At 40.4% G+C, this 23,992-nt stretch overlaps 2 protein-coding genes across 2 annotated transcripts; one reads left to right on the top strand and one right to left on the bottom strand.

Moving 5' to 3' along the window:
• The first annotated feature begins 686 nt into the window (after positions 1–686).
• ambra1b (autophagy/beclin-1 regulator 1b) lies at positions 687–15,189 on the top strand. Its single transcript, XM_058407850.1, has 19 exons — positions 687–1,013; positions 2,493–2,730; positions 2,826–2,884; positions 2,992–3,175; positions 4,354–4,526; positions 4,618–4,684; positions 5,146–6,539; positions 6,732–6,818; positions 6,898–7,077; positions 7,516–7,596; positions 7,794–7,894; positions 7,999–8,109; positions 8,338–8,526; positions 8,651–8,805; positions 8,907–9,046; positions 9,519–9,611; positions 9,722–9,921; positions 11,297–11,428; positions 12,038–15,189. The coding sequence occupies exons 2-19, from the start codon at positions 2,599–2,601 to the stop codon at positions 12,559–12,561; spliced, it is 4,002 nt and encodes a 1,333-aa protein (XP_058263833.1). The 5' UTR covers positions 687–1,013; positions 2,493–2,598; the 3' UTR covers positions 12,562–15,189.
• A 2,313-nt stretch (positions 15,190–17,502) lies between these two features.
• On the bottom strand, positions 17,503–23,528 carry mdkb (midkine b). The gene is made up of 4 exons (XM_058407851.1): positions 23,374–23,528; positions 18,534–18,610; positions 18,262–18,420; positions 17,503–18,183 (listed from the first exon to the last, which is right to left on the bottom strand). Exons 2-4 carry the CDS (start codon positions 18,607–18,609, stop codon positions 17,993–17,995), a joined length of 426 nt encoding a protein of 141 aa, XP_058263834.1. The 5' UTR covers position 18,610; positions 23,374–23,528; the 3' UTR covers positions 17,503–17,992.
• Between the last annotated feature and the right edge of the window lie 464 nt (positions 23,529–23,992).

The following is a 23,992-nucleotide window of genomic DNA, read 5'->3' on the forward strand; positions in this document are numbered from 1 at the left end:
ATTTTTTCTCTTATTGAACTCACCCTCCATATACACAAAGCTCTGCCTCCAAAGCTTATGGTGGTTCAAACAGAGTAAGCATACTAACCAGAGATATCATTAGCAAGACATTAGCAACATGACTTTCAGGTTAATGTCCAACTGCATGAAAATCAAATGACAACTCATTACTGATACAACTCGTACAGCTCATTATTCTCCTCATGATGATTTATGAGGATGTGAAGGGGTGTTGTGGGCATGTCTATAAAACAGTGGACAGGAGGCCAATCCAAATACAAACAAATATTCTGGACTGGAAATCTGGTTTCCATTTTTTTCCAGCTATGTAATACACAGTTCCCTATGAACCATTGCACCTTATAAATAAGTTATAATGTATATACATGTATTTGCTTTAGATCAAACACTCACCACAGTTAGCTGTAATAATCACAAAAACATTTCTCCTGGATATATATATATATATATATATATATATATATATCCAGGAGAAATGTTTTTGTGATTATTACATATTATATATATATATATATATATATATATATATATATATATATATATATATATATATATATATATATATATATATATATATAAAACTATGTCATGGTGGAATCTATGCGCTCTGTTTTCTATTAGTCTGACTGGTACAACTATGTAGTATCTTAGCTCGACTAAAATGCCTGACTACGTCAAGCAAGATGTCCACAAGCCCATAAGCTAGTTAACCTACGTTTTATTATTTTATTTTTTTTCTTGGAATCGTCTAAAATTTTTGAAGTAATCAAAATGGTCTGACTGTTACGTTTCAAATGAAATGAATGTAACCCGGTGGGATGTGGGATGTGGGATGTTGTATGACATCGTCATTATATGCTTAAAAACGCCATTGCCAGTTCTGGTTGGTTTTCTAATAGCAAACAAGCTTGGCTGTGTTAGCTAGCAGGCTAGCTAGCGAGTTTGTAGCTACGCCTTCGATGACACTTTTCACTGGAAAGCCAAGAAAACAGGTATATATTAAGTGTATACTTTTTATATTTTGCACTTTTTACATTTTAATATAAAACTACACATATTCGTTATCCTTACTAGCCATACCTTACAGTGTTGTTATTTTTAATTTTACTAAAAAAGCAGCGTCTGCGCTTGGTAGCTTGATTGTTGCTAGCGTAGCTCATCTTGCTAGCTAGCTGTAGACCAGTTTCTATATTGGGCGGGCACGTTAGTGACTCTGGTTATCAAGTTATTGTTAGCTAGATTCAGAAAGGAACCGAGTGTTTTATATTTTATTGTATCTTTTTGCGTGTCACGATTACCGAAAAAGCAAGACGGTTAAACCTCGTAGCAGTCAGCACTTTAAAGCGAGAACATTTTGAATCTGAAAAGATTTGACGCAGTTTCAGGCGAGGCTGTGTAATGACTTAACCATCTCGTTTTAGACATATAGCTTCATATATATGTACAGGGGTAGAATGAGAGCAGACGTAACAGATTTGATGGAATATTTTGGAATAACACCAAGGTCCAATGCTGCCACATTATCCATTCATCAGTATCCTTCAGTGAATTAGCATGAATTTGGGTATCAAATCAGTTATTGATCTTGGCCGACCATTAAGCGTTTGTTGCAGATGTTTAGTTAGTAAAGTGAAGCAAGTAACATACACTACAAGGGCAAAAGTATGTGAACAGCTGACCTGTATGTGATTGTTGAACATGCCATTCCAGATTTAGTCCATCTTTATTGTTATAATAAGCTCCACTTTTCTTGGAAGACGTTCCACTAAATGTTGGAGTGTGACTGTGGAGATTTTGATTTGTTTAGTCATTAGTCATTTAGTCATTAGTGGGATCAGACACTGATGTTGGGTGAGGAGGTCTGGGGTGCAGTCAGTGTTCCAGTTCCATCAGGGTTGAGGTCAGGGCTCTGTGGAAGATACTTGAGTTTTTCAACACCAACCTTGACACAGCATGTCTTGATGGACCTTGCTTTGTATACAGTGGCATTGTCATGTTGGAACAGGTTTGGACCATGTAGTTCCAGTAAAATGGAAATCTTAATGTCACAGCAAACATATCCTGCACAATTTTGTGGCAACAGTTTAGGAAAGGCTTACATATGGGTATGATGGTTAGGTGTAAACAAAATGTTGTCCATATAGTGTGTTCAGGAATTTTGTGCCTCTGTATTGTTGTGAAACATTGTTTGCTTTTGTAAAGAAAAAAAAACGCATGAATGACTGTTGTGAGGTTACAGTGGGAAATGAAACAAGACAACTCCCTAGATTAAAAAAAAGGTACTTAATAGTAACTTGAATGTTTTATATCAAATTTTACTACATGTGATGAAACATAAAATAAGGTTAGGATGCTATTTATTCCTCTGCCCTGTTTGTTACATATATGGGGTTTTTTTTGGTTTTTTTATTTGTTCTGGTGGCAGTTTGCATGTGGATTGTCTTTTATATGCTAAAATTTCTTTTTCCTAGTATGCATGGCCTACATGCTGCTGAATAATAACTGATCCGTGCATGAGGAAAGGCCGAGCCGGACTCTGTCTGCTATAGAGAGAGCACAAGCAGCAAAGACAGAAAGATGGCTGTGCAGAACAGAAATGCAGTGTTGGTCCTGTCTGGGCGAGAGCGGGGAACTCGGATGTTGGGATCCCAGCGGCTCCTGCAGCAGCTTGTGGAGGACAGGACACGCTGGATGAAACTGCAGAGTCAGGTATTTCTTCTGTTGCACATTTCAGTCGGTTGAGCTCAGGCTTCTGTAGTGTTCTGAATACTGGTTTGAGCTGATTTTTATTGTGTTTCCTACAGAAAGTGGAACTGCCTGATAATCCTCGCTCAACCTTCTTGCTGGCCTTCAGCCCAGACAGGTGGGTAGTAATGAGTTATCATGCTGTGGGTTCTAATATTCATAGTGCATGGTGATTAGCATACAATATAAAATACCTTTCATAATGCTGTTCTTATCTTATTGTAGGAATCTCATGGCTTCCACCCATGTCAACCATAACATTTACATCACAGACGTGAAAACTGGAAAGTGCCTGCACTCTCTGGTGGGTCACCGCCGGACCCCATGGTGTTTGACTTTCCATCCAACAATTCCAGGTTTGGTGGCTTCAGGGTGCCTTGATGGAGAAGTGCGCATCTGGGACCTACATGTATGTGCCTATGTTTTGTCAAACTTTTCACAAAAGTTTTGTTTTTGGTAAAAGAGAAATTTAAATGTACATGTAGAAAAGGGAGACAAATTAAAGGAAAAATGATGGCTTTAACACAGTAAGGATTGTTAATTGGTTAAATCATGTGTATTGGCAGTAGGGATAGTAGGAAATATGCAGGATTAAGGGTACTCCAGGACCATTTTGGCTGATCAGCTTTATCCTTTAATTAACCATTGCGGTCCACCCTACTGAAAACCTATGAATAACTTGTGACTAACTTGTGACTGACATGTTGATTTTCCAAGGGCTTCAGGTGTGTTTTTGTGTGTGTGTGTGTGTGTGTGTGTGTAATAGGGATGCAACAATACAGTTAACCTACGGTTCAATATGTACTACGGTTTTATAACCACGGTTTTCGGTTCGGTTCAGATGGCTTGGTAAATTAAAGGTTTTTTTTTCATTATTCATTGCTTAGGTGACAGGAACAGTAAGTATGTTAAGAAGAAAAAGTTCTCTTTATTTTACTCAAGTTTATGCAATTCTCTTTATTTTACTCAAATGCAAAAATCAACTTGTACACATTCATAGTGTACTGAAAATTGTGAGATATAAAAATTAGCGCTTGTATGACTTTCTTACAGGGGACGGGTTTGGAGTACAGCGCTCTCTTTTCCCAATCCGCTATATAATGAACGGTAACAGTGAGAACTCTTTGTTGCCCACGAGGTCCAACTATCTGTTGTTAGAGCATGGCTTTGCCGCTTTAGCCAATTCGTTTTCAATTTTTTTGCGTGTCTTTTCACAGAGGTCGGGAATTGCCTCGGTGCCTAAAAAAAAGCACGTGTCGGTAGTGCCCCTAACTTTAGTGCTCACTGATTTGATATTTACTTGCAGGGAGGCGTGTCTATCTCAGCGCATAGACATACAGTACAGGCAAACACAAACAGGCGGTTCAGACAGTAATAAAATGCATGGAAATTATTTAAATGAAAAACCAAGAAAACACGGTTCACATACATGTATTGAAGCGTGGCGGTCGTACCAAACAGTTCAATATTATATTGAGTTTTGTGGCACCCCTAGTGTGTAATAGAAAAATGGTAATTAGTCCCACAAAAGTGTATTTGCGTTTATTGCAGTCCTTTTTTGTGTTGACGTTGTGTTTTGTTATGCAGGGTGGAAGTGAGAGCTGGTTCACAGAAGGGAACATAGCCATTGCGTCTTTGGCCTTCCACCCCACAGCCCAACTGCTGCTAATTGCCACCAACAACGAGCTGCACTTCTGGGACTGGAGTCGGCCTGAGCCCTTCGCTGTGGTCAAGACCGGCAGTGAGACAGAGCGTGTCAGGTAGGATATTGTACTTTGGGTTACTTTGTGTCTTTTAAAATTTTAACTTGTCCTTTGTTAATGATTTGTACACATTCAAATTTCGTTACAGGCTTGTAAGGTTTGATCCTCTTGGACACAATCTTTTGACAGCTATCGTGAACCCAACCAACCAACAGGTGCAAACCCTTTTGTTTTCTAGGTTTGACAGCCTCTAAAAGGAGCTTTTAACTGTTCATGTCCTGTTGAGGGTAATACCTTGAGAGACGAAAATCCAAGCATAATTGTTTGAGTTCTGTTTCTTCTATGTACAGTAGATGTGGTTTTCTGCTAACAATACAGAATACAGTCTATTTTGTCCGTAATCATAAAAGTTTATGAGCCATATTTCAGCTTATTCAAACTAAGTGAAAATTGTAACTGCTATACACGAGATATGTGCATTGTATATGGTTTATGTTGACTATTACGGGTAGTACGGATATTGGCATGCTATATTTACTAAGTCAGTCCAAACAAAGCACAGAAATGAGTACTTCACATCACCTCTGGTGTAAAATGGGCTAAATCATGTATTATCATATTTTTTCTGTTCATTGCAAGTCTCGTGCTCTAACAGTTCTTCAAATATTTTTGGTAGAATGATGAAGACTCTGATGTTCCCATGGACAGCATGGAAATGGCCCTGTTCCGTCAGCGTTCTGTGCTCCGTTCCCCTCCTGTTCGCCGCACTCCAATTTTGCACAACTTCCTGCACATCCTGTCGTCTCGCTCCTCTGGAGGAACAGAACCTCGTGAACCTCCTCCCAGCATGCCTCTGTTTCAGTATCCTGGGCGGAGTGAGCTAGCAGATCGGCCTCCTCAGCAGAGCTGCACTCAGCACCTGGGGCTTGGTTGCCTGTGCAGTCGCTGTGCTGCCACGTCTCGAAACGTTCAGAATCCTTCTGCCCTGCAGTCTACAGACTCTGCCCATTCACACTCTCATCCGCACCCACAGCCTCCCAACCAATCACGTCCTTCCTCAGACAGGCCCTCTGCTTTTAGCAGCGTGCATAGCGGTGCAGCAGGGAGCTCACTGCACCGAGCGCTGTCATCTCTCAGAACTAGCTTGGCTATGGGTAGCACTCCAGAGCCCTCAGCTCGGTTGCCAGGGACTGATTGGTCCAGTAGTTTGCTGGGCACCAGTTCTGGAGCTACGCTAAACGAGGCAGCAGTGGGCATTGTGGGAAGGGGAATTGTACCCCCTCCCAGGACCAGCTCCTCTTCTGTGGGTCTGCACTCCCTGCATAGGTACCCTGACAGTTCTTCTTCCTCTTCCTCTTCACCTATCTATACATCAGCCACAGAGGGTCGTGGCTTAGGACTACCTGGCACTGACCCCAGGCAGGGCAGAGCCAGCGATGGAACCAGTAGTGGACATCACCCCTTCTATGACAGCTCCCAACAGAACAACCCAGCCTCTATCCGCAACGTACTCCAGTGCAACCTGAGCCGCTACTTCATGGAATACGAGCGCATGCAGGATCTGGAGAGAGCAGGTTCTAGCCGGGAATCAGGCACACAGGGGCCCATGCAGGACCTGCTGTCCAGCAATGTAGACTCAGAAAGAGCTGGGCCTTCACATCGGAACTCTACCTATGCTGGGGATGGCACCAGCAGTTCCAACTTACAGCACAACCACCCTAACTGCTGCCGCTCATGCCACAACCTCCTCACTTTTAACCATGAAACTCAACGTTGGGAGCGTTCAAGCCAAGCTTCTTCTGCTTCAGCTCAGGAGGGGCCCCACTGGCAGATGCCCGTGCCTGCCTTTGAGGTACCTGCACAGAATTCAAGAGAAGAAACCCATACTACAGCTGAGGGGCAGCAGCCAATTCAGGGCCAACAGCCTATGGGCCTGGTATATAATCAGGACACAGGACAATGGGAGAGAGTGTATCAGCAGCCCACAGCCAACCCCTCCACTGAAGCAGCACAAGAAGCCTTAAACCCAGATGTGCCTGTGGACAATGCTGATGAGGATTCTCTCAGAAGGTTCTGTACATTCATGTTATGAGTTTTATCTTCCAAATGCATGAGCTGCTTTCATGCTGTCTTTAATTGCATGACAAATGTTTGATGATTCTGTGCAATTTTCAGAAAGGAAATATTTGGTCAGTATAATAAATGCTTAAATGAGTGTGCAGGGGAAGGTCAAGACTAGTTACATGCTGTCTTTATTTACAGGAGGCTTTTGGAGTCATCACTCTTTCCTTTCTCCCGGTATGACATGTCCGGTTCCCGTGATCATCCTATTTACCCAGATCCTGCCAGGTATGTAACAGTGTTTTTAAATTCTGGTGACAAAATTCAGCTACTTTACTAGTTTACATGGACTTTTTGTGTTCTGCAGGTTGTCTCCAGCTGCCTATTATGCCCAAAGGATGATTCAGTATCTGTCTAGGAGAGAAAGTATTCGTCAGCGTTCCTTACAGAACCGCCTGCGCACCCTATCCACATCATCTGATAACCAGGCGGGCAACCCTTCCTCTGCACCAGCAGAGGGCAGTGATGCCGACTATGAGGACATAGAGTAGGTGTTATGGTGTGGCCCAGTTCCGAAGTGAATCGGGCCACACCCTGTACATGGAAACCCTGAAAGATACCTGTGTGTAGTGTTAAAATGTTATGGTCATGCAGAATGCAGCATTTTAATCTCAAAGCTGAGATTTGTATGTGTACTTATTTACATCATAAATTAATGAATAGATGTGGCTGTTGGCAAATTGTTTGTATAAGAACGTCTGCTCATATCACTTTTGTCCGTTTCTACACAGAAAGTAGATGTGGTCTGTTTCAAACTATTTTCTAGATCTGAGGTCTAAATCTGAAAATACCTTAAAATAAGATTGTGGATTGTTTATTTTTTTATTGTTATACAGCTACATATTGATTCTTATTTGCTTTTTGATTCTGCAAATGAGTATGATTTATAATAATTATGTGTCATATGTTATTTCTCTAACTGCAGGGAGCCTGGAGACCGGACAAGACACAGAATGCCTCGCAATGCACGAATGTCTGCACCTTCCCTTGGTCGCTTTGTGCCACGGTCAGTAAATATGCACCATTTTTCGATCTCTTTGGTTTACTTAAGCAGCCTTGAGTATTTAATTTCAGTGGTTTCTCTGTTTTAAGATGAAATAGACAATATGGCTGCATAGATTCATGTTCTCGCTGCAAAAAGCATCAAATTGTTTTAACGTGTTTTGTAACATGGTTTCTTTTTTTTTGTTTTTTAAATAAAAGAAGGTTCCTGTTGCCTGAATATCTTCCTTATGCTGGTATTTTCCATGAGAGAGGTCAATCAGGTCTGGCAACCCACTCCTCGATTAACAGAGTATTAGCAGGTATGTATTTTGTACATGATATGTTTTATTACAAGACATGACAAAGAGGGCTAAAGAAAGAATTATGTGTTTTAAATGCAGCTCAAATTTATGTTTATTTCCAGGGGCTTCAATTGGTGATGGCCAGTCTGCAGTTGCCAGTAACATCGCCAACACCACCTACAGACTGCAGTGGTGGGATTTCACCAAGTTCGACCTGCCTGAGATCAGCAATGGTAATTTTCTGCAAAAGGTGTAATCAGTATATACATGCTGATCTGACCTCAGCCCCAGTCATTGTGATTTTATTTGTTGGGAAATTTTGATCTGATCACTGTTTTCATACTCTGTTTATGTTCATATGGTAAACCCATGGTGTGAAATTGAGAGAATGTGATTTGTATTGTTTTTATAGTTGATTCAGTGATTCTGTCCTAATTTTGGTTGTATCCTGACCTCTGTAGCTTCTGTGAACGTGCTGGTTCCACACTGCAAAATATATAACGATGCTAGCTGCGATATATCAGCAGACGGGCAGCTACTGGCTGTTTTTATACCCAGCAGCCAGCGGGGCTTTCCAGATGAGGGCATCCTTGCTGTCTACTCTCTTGCACCTCACAACCTGGGAGAGATGCTCTATACTAAGCGATTTGGTAAGTGTCATGTATCTAAAATGCACCTGAACATTGTAGCCAGGTCAGTTTGTATGGGCATAGTGATAGTTCACAGTTGAGAAATTTTTGGATAAGTGTTATTGGTTCGTTGTGTTATATTCAGGTCCCAATGCAATCTCTGTGAGCTTATCTCCAATGGGTTGCTATGTGATGGTGGGCCTGGCATCACGCAGGATCCTGCTCCATCCTACCACTGACCACATGGTGGCACAAGTGTTCCGTCTGCAGCAGCCTCATGGAGGAGAAACTTCCATCAGGGTGAGTGATGGTGTTTATGCTAGAGCTGGGCAAACTGTTTCTAATGTAAATCTTTATTTGTACATGCTGTGTTTTAACTCTCATGGCTCTGTCTTTTGTAGATGGTGTATAATGTTGTGTACCCCATGGCTCCAGACCAGCGCAGACATGTGAGCATTAACTCGGCGCGCTGGCTTCCTGAACCTGGCATGGGTCTGGCCTACGGGACCAGCAAAGGAGACCTGGTCATCTGCAGACCTGTGTAAGTGTCTGGGTGCTCTGGAAGACTTACTGGCGTATACTGACTTCAAGGGAGAGAAAGGCATAATCTTCTAGATGCTTCTCTACTGTCTGCTGCAGTCACTTATTAGGTTGTCGTCACGATTATGGGCCGGAAACTAAGGACGCTGTCTGGAAAACAGACTGGCCAATGATTGCTTTTTAAAAAGGTTACAGGCATATTGTCTCTGCCCTGAAAACCTATTGGAGCTCAGTGCTTTTCAGAAATTCACTGTTAATACACTTACTGAAAAAAGCTTCTATGATTGCATGCTGTAGGCTGACATCAGTGTTGCTTTATTTAGAACAAGTCTGAAAGCCAACATGTCAGTTCAGGGCATGATTGTTAAATCCATTGTCTTTTTCTAGGAGTGGTTTGTTGATGTAGTGGTTATACAATAAAATAGAATTTGTCTTTTAAGAACATTACAATCAATATGGTCTTTTGTTTTCAGTGATTACCGTAATGAGGGAGACAGCAGCACTGATCAGAACTCAGATCCTCTATTCACTGCCAGCAGCAGCAGTCGGACGCGTGGAGTGGAACGGTCAGTATTAGAAAGCCCTCTAACCTTCTTACTTTTGATGTGCCATAAAACCTTTAGATATTTTGAATATTTTTGTTCTTGTGATTGATAATTTTCACACTCTGATAAAGGACAAGCAGGTCTGGCTGGCGATTGGACAGAGACATGGGATTGATGAGTGCTATTGGCCTGCAACCCCGTCAGCCCGCCCCCTCAGTGACCTCGCAGGGCACGCAGACACCTGTGGTGCGCCTGCAGAATGCAGAGACTCAGACTGAGAGAGAGTTGCCCTCGACGAGTGCATTTCAGACCATACACACACCACGACAGTGTAAGTGACATGCACAACCCACTACAGCACCATCTCTTGCTTCCCCCCCACCCCAGGAGTTCATATTTACATTGCATAAATGTTTGCTTATTTCATGTATCAGTACTCTTATGATATTGGAAATATGCAGTATGTGTATATACACCGATCAGTCATAACATTATGAGCAGTGACAGGTGAAGTGAAGAACACTGATTATCCCCTCATCATGGTACCTGTTAGTGGGTGGGATATATTAGGCAGCAAGTGAACATTTTGTCCTCAAAGTTGATGTTAGAAGCAGAAAAAATGGGCAAGTATAAGGATTTGAGCGAGTTTGACAAGGGCCAAATTGTGATGGCTACATGATTGGATTAGAGCATCTCTAAAACTTTTCAACAGTGTTCCCGGTCTGCAGTGGTCAGTATCTATCAAAAGTGGCCCAATGAGCGAAAGCTGGCCCGTGTGGTCCGATCCAACAGATGAGCTACTGTTACTCAAATTGCTGAAAAAGTTAATGCTGGTTCTGATAGAAAGGTGTTAGAATAAACAGTGTATCACAGTTTATTGTGCATGGGGCTGCATAACTGCAACAATGGGCATGTGAACATCAGAACTGGACCACTGAGGAATGGAAGAAGGTGGCCTGGTCTGATGAATCACGTTTTCTTTTACATCACGTGGATGGCCGGGTGCATGTGCGTCCCTTACCTAGGAAACACATGGCACCAGCATGCACTATGGGAAGAAGGCAAGCCGGCGGAGGCAGTGTCATGCTTTGGGCAATGTTCTGCTGGGAAACCTCGGGTCCTGCCATCCATGTGGATGTTACTTTGACACGTGCCACCTACCTAAGCATTGTTGCAGACCATGTACACCCTTTCATGGAAACGGTATTCTCTGATGGCTGTGTCCTCTTTCAGCAGGATAATGCACCATGCCATAAAGTAAAAATGGTTCAGGAACGGTTTGATGAGCACAACAACGAATTTGAGGTGTTGACTTGGCCTCCAAATTCCCCAGATCTCAATCCAATTGATCGTCTGTGGGATGTGCTGAACAAACAAGTCCGATCCATGGAGGCCCCACCTCGCAACTTACAGGACTTAAATAATCTGATGCTATCATCTTGGTGTCAGATACCACAGCACACTTTCAGGGATCTAGTGGAGTCCATGCCTCGATGGGTCAGGGCTGTTTTGGCAGCAAAAGGGGGACTAACACAATATTAGGCAGGTGGTCATAATTTTATAGCTGATCAGTGTATATGTTTTAGTGTCTAATAAAATTGTCATATCTTAAAATTACTTTCAGTTACATGTTTCGTCAAAGTAGTTTGGAATTATGAAATTAGTGATTCTGTTAGACTTTGGTGTAATGTAATGTTTTTTTTAAGTGTCAGAGACCAGTGAAGCGCAGACTGCCAGTACAGAGACACTCCCACACAGTGAGCCACCAGACACAGTGGCTCATGGAGCTGCTTCCCACAATTCCAGCACTCACACTGACTCACTGAACACCAGCCACGGTACCTATATCTCTATATGCATTAATTCTCTTTCCTTTTTCTCTTTTTCCTTTTTTTATTTGTTGTTGTTTTAGCTGTGAGTTGGTCATCCACAAGCCAGCTCTCTTTGTCATTTGATCGCTACAAATCATGAAGGGTGAAGTTTAACACACTTGCTCCATCTTATGCATACATGATGCCCATGATTCCTTGATGTCATATTGATAGACAGGGGAGGCAGAATAAACCATCTCTCCCAGCCAGAAATCACCTATGGCTCCTGGCATAGTCAGGTTTCAACTTTCTAACAATTTCCCAACAACAGTGGACCCATTTATATGTTCATTATTATTCCTAGCCTTGATCAGTCCCAGAGGCACATATTCCATCTGAAACTGAAAATGGTGCAAAGCCAGGTGTAATGTCTGCCTGAATATTTTGGCTAGTTATTTTTTGCGCTATAGGTCTAATCCAGACTGTAAAACAGTTTTTACTTTTAATAGTAGATATAAAAAGTTGTCTTTTAAAATACTAATTATTCCCATAAGTTTATTACTAGCTTTATGAATATATGAGTAATAACTCACTAGCTTTTTAATTAATTGATTAAACTTTTTTTTGCCATCTCAGTTGAGTCCCAGTCAGACCCTGCCCCTGGTGAAGATGCTCTTTCCCGGATCCGGCGTCTGATGGCTGAAGGTGGGATGACAGCAGTGGTTCAGAGAGAGCGCAGCACCACTATGGCCTCTATGGGAGGCTTTGGCAACAACATAGTGGTGAGCCACCGCATTCACCGTGGCTCTCAGACACCAGCTGGAGCAGCACAGGCGAGTAATCTAGCACCTTCAGGGGAAAACAGCCTCCACTCAAGACCAAACACGGTCCCCATTGACACTTCAGACGATCCTGCACCTTCTGAGCCTGTTGGTGGCCCTCTTCTATCGGAAATCCCCTCTAGGTCTGCCCTTCCCTCTTCAGGCCCTAGTGCAGTAGTGTTAGAGCCTCCGGCCATGGAGGATATGATGGAGGACAGTCAGAATGAAGAACCTGATCCACCTTCTAGGAGAGGGTACTTGGCAAACATCAGTAACAACAACAGCAACAACAATGAGAATAGCAGCAGAAATTACCCCGATGACCTGTACAGCAGATAGTGCTTCCTCCCACCGTTCTACACGGACGTCGCTGGAGCAGGTTGATTTGGATTTGGCAAGATGTGAATGGTACTATGTCAGAACCTGACAGAATGAACCCCTGAGGTGGACCTATGTGCCTGTGTTTTGCCTCCTTCTGCTTTGGCCTTATGTGCAGAAGTAAGAGTGCCAAATTTCCACTCTGTCTCTCTTCCGAGGAGACAGTAGTGTGTCTACAAATATTTCACGGGGAATGTCTTCATGGAAAGCCATCGTTGTTGCACTTGGTCCTTGCACTTCAGTTGTAGTTTTGCTTTTTTTTTTTTGAAACGTGTCTCAGACTTTTGAGCATTCCATCGCCAGAAAGGGCTTCTACTTGAGTCATTCTTGTACTGGGGTACAGAATTAATGCGGTTCAGTTTACTGCTCCTTCAGGAGCCATCTTTGTCACCAGTCAAGTTCTAGGCATGGCTGCAGGCATGGTGCTTCCCAGGGCCCATGAGTCATGCATTAATTTCAAGTGATTGCATTTTAGTCTGAGGAATTGGAGAAACATTGAAAGGACATTCTAATAATCCTGAAATAATCATATTCACTGTTTGTTCACTCTTTTTGTTTGCAGAAGAGATTGTAAACACAGCACTATAATCCACCCAAATGCTCCATAGTTTAAACTAATATGTAAGAACGGTGAGAGTAAAGTTACCCATGTGTTCCTTCAAAATGTTTTATGATGGCTTTTAAGTTTCCATTTTGGCAATTACATTTTATTAGTTTCCTGAAAAAATGTATTTCAGTAAAAATGTCTGAGTTAATCATCAAAGCTGAGACATACATTTCTTTTACACTATCAAAAAGGGCCAAAAAACAAAGCTATCACCGCATCAATATTCTGTAACTGCATAGGTTTTGAGGGCTTATGTGAACTGAGTTCATTTTAATTGGGCTCTGTTCCCCTGAAACATGCTGCTTGTGCTTGTACCTGTGTTCAGCCTAGGATGCTAATGGTTCGTTTTGATGCCACCAGTCAGAGCATGCTTGTGCCACCTACAGTGGTATCTAGTATCTGATTGCACTCTCCAGGTTTTCTATGTGGGGAATGACTGTCAAAACACATCTCCCAAAACAAGCCTGGGTAAAGAATTATACTTGAATTACGTATAGTAGAATATTTCTAAGGAGCTGGCCAGTTGTAAAAAAAAAAAAAAGAAATGGCCTTGAACCAGCAAATTGAACTTGACCTGCATTGAAACACATACATTGCTTAATCACTGAACAGAGGGCATGTGCTTGCGCATGCGTGTACTACTGTGCATGAGGTTGTATCACAGGTAAGTGTAGCATTTCCAATCAAGAAAATGACTTGAAAGCTAAATTTGCTTGTTTTTAGGTAGATAAGTTTGTTCTGTCTGTTCTTCTGAAGTTCTGAGTACTTCCTAGTCATCTCTGCCCTGTGCAGGTGTCGAGCTCGACCTCTTGTGGGTGTAACAGAAGCGTTAAGGTAGGCTTTCCCAGGTTCGCAGTACTTGAGGCAAAATCATGAAGCAGAGAACATCCTAGTTTCTTTTTATTTGGTGTCTAAATGGCTTTTAACAGTTTGGGTCAACATGTGCCCCTTAATAGCCTTGCTTTTAGCTGTCTAATATTTATCCCTAGTTTTTGACGTCATAACAACTGCTGAAGCACCCCACCTTCTCATTTCTCTACTACGTCTTGATATTCGAGACTCAGTCAGTGTTGGACTGCTTTTCATATAGAACAAAAAGAATGAGTGAGAAGAGTGACAAAATAATTGACACACGTCTTTGTCCATTTCATGCTTGGAGTGGTTTTGATTGCTGCTGTTTAAAATATGAATTAAAATTTCACCTTTGGTGCTGTTTGTATTTTTTATTATTATTATTATTATTATTATTATTATTTTACTCTTCATATGATTAGCCCTGTTTAGTCATTGAAGACACTGATTGAATTGTAATGTATTTTAGTTTCCCCAAAACACTGTTACTCATTAAAGAAGGCAATATGTGGAATTTATGGAAAAAGGGGCAGAGCTGTAATAAGGGAGATAATGACATCTGCTTTAATTTGATGTCACTGTATACTGTATATCTGTTGGTCTGATAAATCTGCTCATAGATATCCAAACTGTTTGTAGGCTTTCTTCTTTTGTTTTTGCTTGCTTTTTTGGTTCCTTGTTTTATTTTGTTTTAAAGCTTTCTTCACTGCATTTTTGCCCACATCAGACAATGCAGTTCATGTCTAAGAAACACATCTCTGTAGTATTTTATTAGCATTTTAGGTTGTCTTAAGATGCGTTGGTCAACTGAAGCATACAAAATTAAAGAAGATACCAGCGATGCAAAACGTGGTGTAACGTGACAGACAGACAGACAAACATTAGCGACTCTGTGCCAGTTTTGGTGATCTCACTGCTGGGTCAGTGCTGAAGAAATCAAAGGTATGGGAAAAGCAGGATGTAAAAATCCCCTTATCCATTTATGTGAGAAGCATCTTTTATTAAGTAAAGAAGTGTGAAGTCAAGTCTTTAGCTAAAATAGGGGTTAGGTGTTTGTTGAACAAAGTGCTGTTGGACGCCAAAGATCCAGTGTTATGATGGTTAAAAGAGGTTTAATAAAAATGGGAATATGGAAATTCTGAATCTTGTTGAGTTTTTTTGAACATACATTTCTGCCAACACACAAGTTCTTGTTCATCAAGTCAGCATCATTTAAATGTAAATGTAAGAAATCTTGCCAAAAATCTGATTGAGACTGTGGTCCTCTGGAAGCATAAGGTTTTTACAGTCATGCACTGGCAAGCATGCAGTCAAATAGGAAGCTTGCGTGAAAAAGAACTATGGATGAGGAAACACTACATAAACATCTCTGTATAATTATATTAATAAGCATAGGAATGGTGAGGACACCAATTTTATACTTATTCAACCTAGCTGTAATAATACACACAATACACTGACCAAAAGTGACCATCACACTTGTACTTTTTAAACATTCCATCTACATTTTGTCGTTGTGTTGCTGTTATAAAAAGCTCCACTTTTCAGGGAAGGCTTTCCACTAGATTTTAGATAGTGACTTCACCCACCAGACCACTGCATGTACATTACATTTATCCCATTTCCTTAATGCCCTTATCCAGGAAGACTTGCTTTGAAGTCTCCTTAAAATACATACACAATCATACTGGTTCAACTGGTCATGGAGTTAAGAGTATTATCAGTCTAAAACACTGTTAGGGATGTAGCACATTATTAAAAACACACAGCAAATGACCTTAAAATTGATGACCTTCATGAAGAGCCAGTAACTCAGCTGTTCAGACATCTATTGGATGTTGGTTCCACCACCTCAGCCACAGAGCAGAGAAGAGTCTTGATGCATACCTTCATTGTACAGTGAGAGATTGTAGGATCAGACGTGTAGTGCTAGAAGATTAGAGGAAGCGTGGTGCACTTCAGGCTATGAGCCGTTGCAGTCAAGCATGAGTGTTTAAATCTGATGTAGGCAGCTACAAGAAGGCAGTGGGGTTGTGTGGGAGAACTTGAGGTTGGGTAAAACAATTTTATTTTTAATATGGTTTGCAGTGTTTTTCATCACATGACTTGAATAGGAAACATCTGTTAACTACTGCTAAGTCAAATGTCACCTACAAACAGCTACTGTTTATGAACCTCTATATCTTGTACCAGTATCTGGAAGAATAATATACACACTGCACACAATAATTAACATTTTCCACTCTGACAAGTGGAGAAACACTAGCTGTTATCTAACAAAACTGTTCCCATAATAGCGTACTGCACTCACCCACGCTGAGGAGGATGGTGAGATCAGCGAAGAAAAATCCAAAGATGACAGTCTGAGAACTGCAGTTTATTTCATACAGTCAGATAGAAGTCTTATTTTATAATTAACCAAGACACCACCTCAGTAATAAGAAGTTTGTATGGAAACTTTGTATGAAAGAAGCACTTCTTGAGGACAATTCTCAAAATCTTGCAGCACCAAAACATTGCAAAAGCATCAAACTGGAGGACTCAAGGGTTGTGGGTCAAACAGGAACAAAATTTCTCTGGTGGTCATGAGCACCATCTGAATGTCGGGTTAAAAATGGGGACTGCATAGAAAAGAAAAGCACCAGATATCGACTATAAAACCCTGTTATAGATGTTTTGTAGCTGGCATGCTTTTGTGAAGATTTAATGTTTCATGAATTCTGCAATGTACCACAGTATTTTTGGCCACAACCTGGTTCACAACCAAGCCTCTTCCAAGTGGTTCATTAAATTAAGAATAACCCCAACCTTGATCAAATCAGCAGTGTCTTGCAAATGGACATCTCGGCCTCTGGATTTGAATCCTGTGGAAAGTCTGTGGTCTGAATTAAAGAGGTCCATATGTGCAAGCCTAAGCAGAAACATGACCATTAAATGTTCTTGCAGATATATAAAAGGTCCTTCTACAAGTGTATCCAAACCTGTTTGAACTTACAGGATGAAACTCTAGAGTGTGCACAGGAGGCATAGATTTAAGTTCAAAATACCATTTATTGAATATAACTATTCATTTTTGCCTTTTCACGTGAGATTATGTTGTTTATATGTAAATAAAATTACCATTTTTATTTGTGTTTGCAGTTTGATTTGGCTATATGCTCAGCACATGCTAAGCCAACAATCTGCAAACTCTGTGTAGTCTCTCTGGTTAGATTGAAAGTCACACTGCACATAGCTCACGTTCTCACTGAAGGACTGACTGTTGACTTAAATGAAGGTGTGGAAACGATAATGCCAGAGCCAGGCATTCCTCTTCAACTGTAGTTTGTGAAAATTGTGAAAAATACATATAAAACTGACATGATTACTTGTCTGAAAATGTGTACAAAGAATAAATAACTCTACAGCCGGTAGGTATTTGTGGGGGAAAAAATGCAAAAGAATGCCATTGAAAAAAAAAAAACGTTTTCTTATTTATTCACAGACCTGAAGAAGTATCCGTTAGTGATGTTAAATGTACATTGATTACAAATCTAGAAACATTTATAAGCATAGATACGCAGGTTGTCTACCATTGCAAGTGTACTAAAAATTGAAGGGTACGGATCCAGTTGATCGCTGTGTGTTAAATCATATATCTACTGTTGCAGTATTTAGATCAAATTTTCAAGGGCCAAAAAAATGTCCATATAGACATGCATCTTTAGTAAATAATGCTTTTCTCTGTTTCACTATTTATAAATGGAAAAGCAAATTACAGTTATCATCTTCCTACAGAAAATGCTTAAAAATATGACAAAGGAAAGGATCACAACTGTACCAACAAAAGACAGAATCAAATATAGATAGGGTTACAATAGTTTTTTTCCCCTCATTGCAGATTAAGCGCCATTCCATTTAAAGGTTGGGGAAAGGGGGTACACGCTGGATTTCTTAATTCTCCTTCCCTTTCTTTGCCTTCTTCTCCCCGCCCTTGGGTTTGGGTGTTTTTGGAATGCAAGGTTTGTTCACCTTAATGGTCTCCTGGCAGTCAGCATTGAACAACGCTTTCCTCAGTACTCCAGACCTGCTTCGAGTGCCTGCCTCACACTCTCCCCAGCGGCCAAACTTGTACTTGCAATCAGCTGAAGGACGGCAAAAATATGTTTAGTGGAACCTTTACATACAGAAAAAACTGTTAGTATTTTAAACATGTCATATACCTCCAAAGTCCTTCTTCCAGTTGCATGGCACTTTACACTTGAAGTTCTTGGTCTGCTCCTTGCAGATGGCCTCACGAACACCCAGGCCACAGTCACCGCTGTTGGGCACACATCTCCCATAAGAGCATTCACCTTCTGCTTTCAGCTCCTTCGCTTTCTCTGTGGAAATATCATTCTCAAATATTACAGCATATGCATCATCATGCATGTAGATCACTGGCATTAATGCCAAAAAAAACTATAGTGGTCACCACATTTGTAAAGGAGCTCACCTTTCGTCTTTGCTGCTTCCACAGCAATGGTCAAAGCCACAAGCAGCATGATCGTTACTGAGAATACACCCCTCATCCTACAGACAGTAAATGTGTTCAGGTTAAGTAAATCTGCTTGTACATTGTGATAGAGAGTAGAGTGTTATAGAGGTTTGTTTGGTTGCATAAACCAACTAGCAAATTGATGATATTGATGGGAGACACACTTCCAAGTTCATACTAATATATCCCCAAAACATCTAGTGATGAAAAGTGCCATTTTCATCCTCACAGTGTTGTGAAAAAATATCCTGCTTCCTTCATGGGACTGGCTAATCCATTTTACTCACAAGCAAATCTTCAGAAAAAACAAATCAATAAAGTTACATTTGGGTTGTTTATGTTACCCATTATAATGTAAAACTGTTGTGAAAAATTCACAGCTTTTTATTAGAGGCCAAAAAGTTTATACCTGTTTTTTGGTGTCCATGTTCAGCATTGTATTTCTTTGTCATGTCACGCCACAGTAGTGCATAATGGCACATATGAAAGTAGACACTAAGTGCTTTAAGAACATTTAGCTTTTTATCTGTCTGTTGTTATCTAGCCTACTAGGGGCAATAATTTCATAGAAAAGTAAAAAAAAACAAAAAAAAAAACAAACAAACCCAAAAACATTAATTCCATTCACACAAATGTTCTTCAAATTAAATGCTTATATTAAATACATTTCTGCTCTTGAGATGCTTTTAGTGTTTAGTCATATGCATCTAAAATTTCATTGTTATCTTTAACCACAAAAATTCTGTGTAAGGTTATCCAGCAAAGGGAAAAACACACCCCTCACACTGAAATCCAGCAGACTCATTTTATATCAGACTTGCGGTGATAAATTGATTCATTTGTTTGTACTGATTGAAAATGTCTGATAAGTGGATTTCCATTCCCAGCTGCATGAATGTAACTCCAGTGTTTTAAGACAGAGTTTATATGTGCTTCAGCACTAAGAATTCTCCTGACGTGAGTATAAACAGCCACCATTTTGTCACTCTGGACAGTTTTGATTTGGGAAGCTTTCCATGTTGAGTTTATTGACTTGTGACATCTGCTGTTACTCTGAGTCTGTTCTCTAGTCCCACTGGTTTACCATAATAATGATAATATCCAGTCTTACATGAACTATTCAGTAACTATTAACTTTTGAGGTATTATCCATTTTATTTGATCAGAAATCTAATTACTCATGTACACATCCATACAATCACAAAGCAACATTGAGCTTCATTGCATCTTTCTTTGCTGTGTGGCTATGTCAGGTGTTTTTTGGAAGAAATTGCTGACTGATCCATGACCCAAAATTATGCAACACTAAGTGTTTACACAACAATGTGAACAGATAACTATGGAACGTCTATAATCAGTAACCACGATTAAGCAGTTGCAGACAATGAAGTCAGACAAATGATAACCACTGATAACCATCATGATAACTTTTAGCTCAGTCGATCAGCTATTTTCGGAACACTTAAAAGGGTTCATCTGTTTTGTTTGTTTTAAGGAAAAAATTCTCTCCTGAATCAATCACAGGCATCTGAGTTCAGGTTTAGAGTTAACACTTTCCTCCAAACACAAATTGCCAGTGCTGTCTTTGTGTCAGCATTCACACTCATCATGCTATAGTGTAAAGGTGAGAATAGACATGAGTGGACCCATGAATACCTTCAGTCCTGTTATTTCTAACTCTTGATAGCTCTTAATATAATCACATATATCAATTCTGTATGATTTTTATTTCAGCAAAGAATTATATTAATGTAAATAATAGGCACTACTGATCCTTCAGCTATCTTTCCATCCATTTCTGATCCATTTCATACACCCAGGACTGCTACTAAACCCAATACAAATAAAAGATTTTGAGAAAATGATTTATTTGTACCGCAGTGAATGTATTAGGAATTAATGTATGTATCTAGGATAAGACAACATATAACTCAATGGTTGATATTCTGATTATTGGCCTATAAATATTTAACAGTACAGTAAGTTTCAGCTCAATAAATATTTGGTTTCTATTTCTAAAACTAGAATAAAGGCATAAAACCTTTAAATAATTAAGACCACAAATATTTAAGAGTTGAAAGACAGACAGTCAGTTCTAGTTCATTTAGTGCCAAGCAGCCCTGAACAGGCAATCTCACTACAGCTTCAACATTTTTCATCAACATCTGCTTTATATTAAAAGTAATTCAATACCAACACCCCCTGGAATAAGTGTTCCAGTACTGATTTAATTTTCCTCTGTAGCATTCTTTCCATATTAAATGACCCCAAGAAGAGGAAAAGCTGTTCAGATCTACAAAGCTTTTAACAAAATGAGGAAGATAGTGGAACGTTTTCCGTGATCCTCCATTAACAACCATCATTAATATCTGCATCATCATTATTTACCTATTTGCACAGTTATTTTTGCTTTAGTTCCTTCCTGTGTGAATGAAAAGATGCAAAGATGAAGGCGATTTCCACAGGGATTGGGCCTGAAATGTGCTGTTAATGTCACGCAAATTGCAAATGATGTATTTGATGTAACTCTGAGTAAGAGTGAATAAAGATCAGACCTTCACTACCCACAGCACAGTTCAGGAAAATAATCACAAATTATTTGATTATATGCATACTATGACTTAAAAGACTTAGAGAAAGAAATAGAATGAACTACCCAGCTGATGGATAATAGTACTATTTGTGTTGTAATATTTTTGCAGGATACAAGTTTTGTACTGTGGAAGCCTAAGGGAGGTCATTTTTTAACAGCCATCATATATGACACTTAGTTTAGTCATCCTAAAGAAAAAGGATCATTTTATGATGATGAAATATGAAACATCTAAGGAAATGTGTTCTGGGTGATTCATCTTTCCTCATCTTTCCTTTAAGGAGCCTAATTATGACCACACAGCTAATAGAGCACTAATTTAAACATGGTCCACAAAGCACAGATCTGTTTGGCATGAAAATAAAAACACTCTTAATGTACACATCCATCATTGGGGAATACAGGGGCCTTTCACGTTAAACATTAAAAAGAAAGCAAAAAAAGTGAATTGAAGCAAACCATGGCAATAAATAGACCTCATGGTGAATGTTTCTTTTCTACAAAGCATTCGAGCACCAATAGCTAATAACATCATACCAAGACTCCACTAAGCATGAGTCCATTTAAGTGCCTTTCTATATTTTTCTCCTCTTTCCTCCTGGAAAGCACAAACACATCACTTGTCCTTTTCATTACCCCATCCCTCCATTAATGCAGTGCTTCTTTCACTGCCATTTTCCCCCGGCTTCATAAACGTAGGGGGCTTTTTGTGGGAACAGAGGGGCGCTCTTGAAGGCCTCCAAGCCGGATTGAGAGAGAGCAGCCCAATTCAGTGCCTCAAAACAAAAGGCAGCTCTCGCCTGTTTTTCTTCCCTTCTTCTCTTTTCCCCCCAAAAGAGCCAGAGCACAGATACCATGCAGTGTCACTCGGCAAGCTAACTGAATGTAAGCTTATTTGCATCAGAAGACAAAAACAGCTCTGTGGAGGAGCGACGGGACGCTAGCCGCCTGTGGAGAGCTGCAAGCCTGAGGCTTTGGGATTCACAGGTTGCCAGATTGGATTTGATTGTTTCCAGTCCCATCAGTGTTGAAAACCCGCCTGAATTGTAACTCAATTATATCCAAAGTAAACCATCCCCATCCAATGTTATCGTTTCCATTATTTAAAATGCATTTTAAAACTGGGAAACTGCCCAATCTGGCTCCACTAGCTACATTATATGGACAAAAGGTACATTATCTGGACAAAAGTTTGTGAAGACCAGGCCATCAGACTCATATGGACTTGTTGAAATTCCTGTACCAGGTTTAATCTCCTGTTTGCTGTTATAATAAGCTCCACTCTTCTGGGAAGGCATTCCACTCCAACACTGACCAAAACATATCTTTATAGATCTCACTGTACATAGGAGCATTGTCATGCTGGAACATTGCTTTTTATAATACAGCATACACAGACCTCCTTCACTATCATGTGCTTCCAAGTTTGTGAAAGAACAATATGGCTATAATGGTTAGATGTCCACAAACCTTTGGCCATAAAGTGTATATGAAACTTTAGTGGATTCATTGTGGAGCATGTTCCCATTAAACGCTCATCATCTCTGAGGCTCCTCATTCATCTTCTGTAATTTTGCACCGGTAATAGCTGATGGCTGAAGGGAAAAAGGCCTGAAGAAGCAGACTGGTTTGTAATGAGTTTGAAAAGTGGGTCAGTGAAGCTGGCACAAAAACTGCACTGCCACCCCTAAGGGCAACGTCTCCATCCGCCAGTGAAAAACCAGTAGCCACTGATGCCATGTTATAACCAGCAAAAAGGCTATATGATGACATCAAGCTTGAGAGCTGATAACAGTGTCAGGTTTACATGCACAGTACCAGTTACTTATTAACCAATCAACGATCTTACAGTTACTTTCCGTTAATTCATTTTCAGTGAGCAGATTTTCACAGAAATGAATCTTTAAGAGCACAACACCATCCCAAACCTATTTCAGATACCTATTTAATGTGCCATAGGATTTCCCGTCTAGGGAAGACAGAAAACATTAAGGTGGGTCTGCTTTATAACGTTAGGCATTAGTAAAGCTAGACATTTAAATAGGCAAATTATGCAATAGGTAATCAGAGCGCTCGAGGACGACAGTGAGAGACACCGTGCAGTTTTAAATCAGTGTGAACGCAAAGAGAAGAAAAGTACAGCGGCAAATATTTCAGTATGTTAGAAATGCACAATTATGATAATGAGAGAATAATGCTACTTGCCTTGTTGCTGTGGAAGAGGTCCTTTACCACCAGAGAGCTTCTGTGAGTGTGCCCGTGTGTGTGTGTATGATTTCCTAGCAAAGTGCAGCTCCTCCTCCGCTACGCTTTGTTTTGGGAATCTAGTTTGAGCTGGTCGCGCTGCAGCGCCTTTACATCCTGCCTCGCGCGTACAGAGACACGCGACCTCAACTTCATCCTCACGTGAATCTATCTATCTATCTATCTATCTATCTATCTATCTATCTATCTATCTATCTATCTATCTACTATACTATATTGCCAAAGGTTTTGGGACATCCCTCCAAATCACTGAATTCAGGTGTTGTTTTTCAGGGGTTGGGCTTGACCCCTTAGTCCCAGTCAAAGGAACTCTTAATGCTTCAGCATATCAAGACATTTTGGACAATTTCATGCTCCCAACTTTGTGGGAAGTTTGGAGAAGACCCCTTCCTGTTCCAACATGACTGCACACAAGTGCACATGGTCCATAAAGACATGGAAAAACTACACCTGAATTCAGTGATTTAGAGGAGTGTTCCAAGACTTTTGCCTATCTATCTATCTATCTATCTATCTATCTATCTATCTATCTATCTATCTATCTATCTATCTATCTGTC

The sequence above is a fragment of the Hemibagrus wyckioides genome, linkage group LG14, assembly GCF_019097595.1.
Source record: "Hemibagrus wyckioides isolate EC202008001 linkage group LG14, SWU_Hwy_1.0, whole genome shotgun sequence".
In the NCBI taxonomy this organism is placed as follows: domain Eukaryota; kingdom Metazoa; phylum Chordata; class Actinopteri; order Siluriformes; family Bagridae; genus Hemibagrus; species Hemibagrus wyckioides.